Below are 2500 nucleotides of genomic sequence, written 5' to 3'. Positions count from 1 at the left end.
AAAGGAAAGCATGCTTGAACCCCTTTTCAACGAATGTCCTTAGTAGCCCATCTAGCTTAGAGCAGAGACACACAAGTTGTCCAGAAACTGAGAGTGCACAGTAAAAAAAAACTACTCTATAACTGTCCACATAAGTCTGTATTTATGCGAATGTATTTGTTTTGCTTTTGTTGTGTTTTGTATATGGTCGTTGTCGGGTGGAAACATTCCTTTTCTTGTTATTATTAAAAAAAAACGATTTAAAGTAGTGAAAATACTCGTATCTCCAAGTTTCAAATTTGTGAGTTTTTTTCAAAAATAAAAGCCCTACTTCATCATACAAAAGTTATTTTCACTAGTTCTGTGCGACACTTTTGAAGTAGGGCTGTAATTTACGAAAAAAAACATACACATTTGAAACTAGCATATTTGAGGTTTCTGCCTGACAGTGACGATACGTGTGTGTGTTTTTGTGTGTGTGTGCGTACGTGCGCGTGTGTGTGCGTGTGTGTTCAGCAGCAGCAGCTCCAGGCCCAGCATCTGTCCCACGGCCATGCACTCCCGGTGCCCCTCACCCCCCACCCCGCGGGGCTCCAGCCGGCCCTGGGCCCCGGGGCCAGCACCGCCAGCCTCCTGGCCCTGTCCTCGGTCCTGCAGGGACACCAGCTGCCGCTCAAAGACGACAGGAAGCACCACGACAGCAGCAGCAACGAACACCAGAGAGGTATAGGCCCTGCTTTCCTTTTACTCTGAGAGTGTTAAATATCGTCGTTGTCGGGTGGAAACCTTGTACGTCCAAAAAAAGTTTTGTTCGCGAAGCGTTGTGTGCTTGTAGTTCGGCTATTTTCACTACTTGTATGCGACACGTTTGTATGATGAAGTAGGGCTTTCATTTATGAAAAAGCTCACAAATGTGAAACGTGGAGATACAGGTTTTCTGCCTGACAGTGATGATATGTACTATTTGAGTTTTAAAAGGATACATTTGCACAGAGGATTTTACTTACTGTGGGTGCAGACTGTCCCTTCACTCTCTGCACTCTTACCTTTAAAGCGTGTAGATTCACCAATATACAGACCTGTATCATGTCTGTACTGTATATCAAATCTGTTTAATACCTGTGTTGCACTTGGACCCGATATATTAACTCTATTAGCCAGCTGTCGGTAGAAAAGGGCAACAAGCTCCTGCTTTTAGCTACTTGCTGCTAGAAAGCAGGCCAAACAGGGTATTATGTCAAAAGGACTATGGACGTATTAAAGTGATCAACCTCCATCTTTACAGTCGTCGCCCGACTAACCCTTTTCCCTCAGCATATACTGTACCAAGAGATGCAAATTGGATGCCAGCTAACTCTGGAGTATTGACTTTTAATTGTGCGTTGTCCTTGTAATAATAAACGATAAACCCTTTACCGTGGCACCGGAAAATAGATCTGTGCCTGGTGAAAGTGTGAGTGATAATACTGGCAGTGGCTTCTATGAACCGTAACATTTCTGGTTCGATCCCTGGCTGCTCCTTTGTGTCCTTGACCAAGACACTGAACCCAGAACCCCCGACGCGATAATTTAAGCAACCTCCTGTGGCAGGAGGTGGAGCCCACAAAAAGCAGTGCAGCAAATTTGAGAAAAGTTGTTTCCGCAAAAAGCTTTTTGCTTCTGGTTGGCTGTTGCACGCTTCTGCAGCAGCCAATCAGAAGTGTGCTGTGGCCTGATAAAAGGCGTGGACTAACTAAGCATACATGCGACGTGGGTGTTTCAGATGTTTTGTATACACCCATTTAGAGGAAAAATGGAGCAGTAAAAATCACTTGATGGTTGCCTGTGCTGTCATTGTGTGAAATGTGTGTATAAATGAGTTATGAATGTAACGCACTTTATAAAGCGCCTTGGCTTGGATAAAGGTGCTATAGAAAAGCAGACCATTTACCATTTAACTCCTGGAATATAGCCTACAGCTAATTCTTATATGTGTAGGCTACTTTGCAAATTCTCTGTGAATTAAAATGTGAATGTACCATTTAAACCGACAGATGACTTTGGAGTTAATATTCTTCCTCCTGTATGTAAGAGGGTAATTATACTGTTAGTCTAAAATCCAAACTTATCCAATGTATTTTTATGGGGCAATACTAATAATAGTATTTATAAGGCCTAATGCTTGACTAAACTTTCAAATCCAGTATCAAGGATCACACTTCGACATCAAACACCACACCACTCCACACCACATATCCACACACAGGACACGGAGGAGAAACATTGATTTAATCTTTTTTTGTCTCAAGTGATCCCAATCTAAAAGTAGAGTCTAAATCTATATTGGTCAGTCAAAGTAATGTGATGGGTCAATAGTCTGTACTGTGAGACACTTGTGGCGAGTCCTCCGCATCAATATCAACAAAAAACTAAAATTGGTGTTAGTGCACAGCCTGCTGTATGTATCATATCACACTGTGAATCAATATTCAAATCTAATTGGCCTGGCAGGCAGGGTGTGTGTATGTGTAGCCTTCTATGT

General features: G+C 42.5%; 1 protein-coding gene across 1 annotated transcript in view; it reads left to right on the top strand.

The window, feature by feature from the left end:
• The window catches only part of LOC308296237 (transducin-like enhancer protein 4), a 41240-nt gene that overhangs the window by 17591 nt on the left and 21149 nt on the right, over nucleotides 1–2500 (top strand). Inside the window, 1 exon segment of the mRNA XM_080739422.1 lies at nucleotides 499–703. Within this exon segment, the coding sequence (XP_080595548.1) occupies nucleotides 499–703 (205 nt within the window).

Source organism: Nannobrachium achirus, assembly GCF_963921795.1.
Source record: "Nannobrachium achirus genome assembly, chromosome: 12".
NCBI classification, from domain to species: Eukaryota; Metazoa; Chordata; class Actinopteri; order Myctophiformes; family Myctophidae; genus Nannobrachium; species Nannobrachium achirus.
Note: the sequence above shows the minus strand (reverse complement) of the source record. Positions and strands in the feature narration are given on the sequence as shown.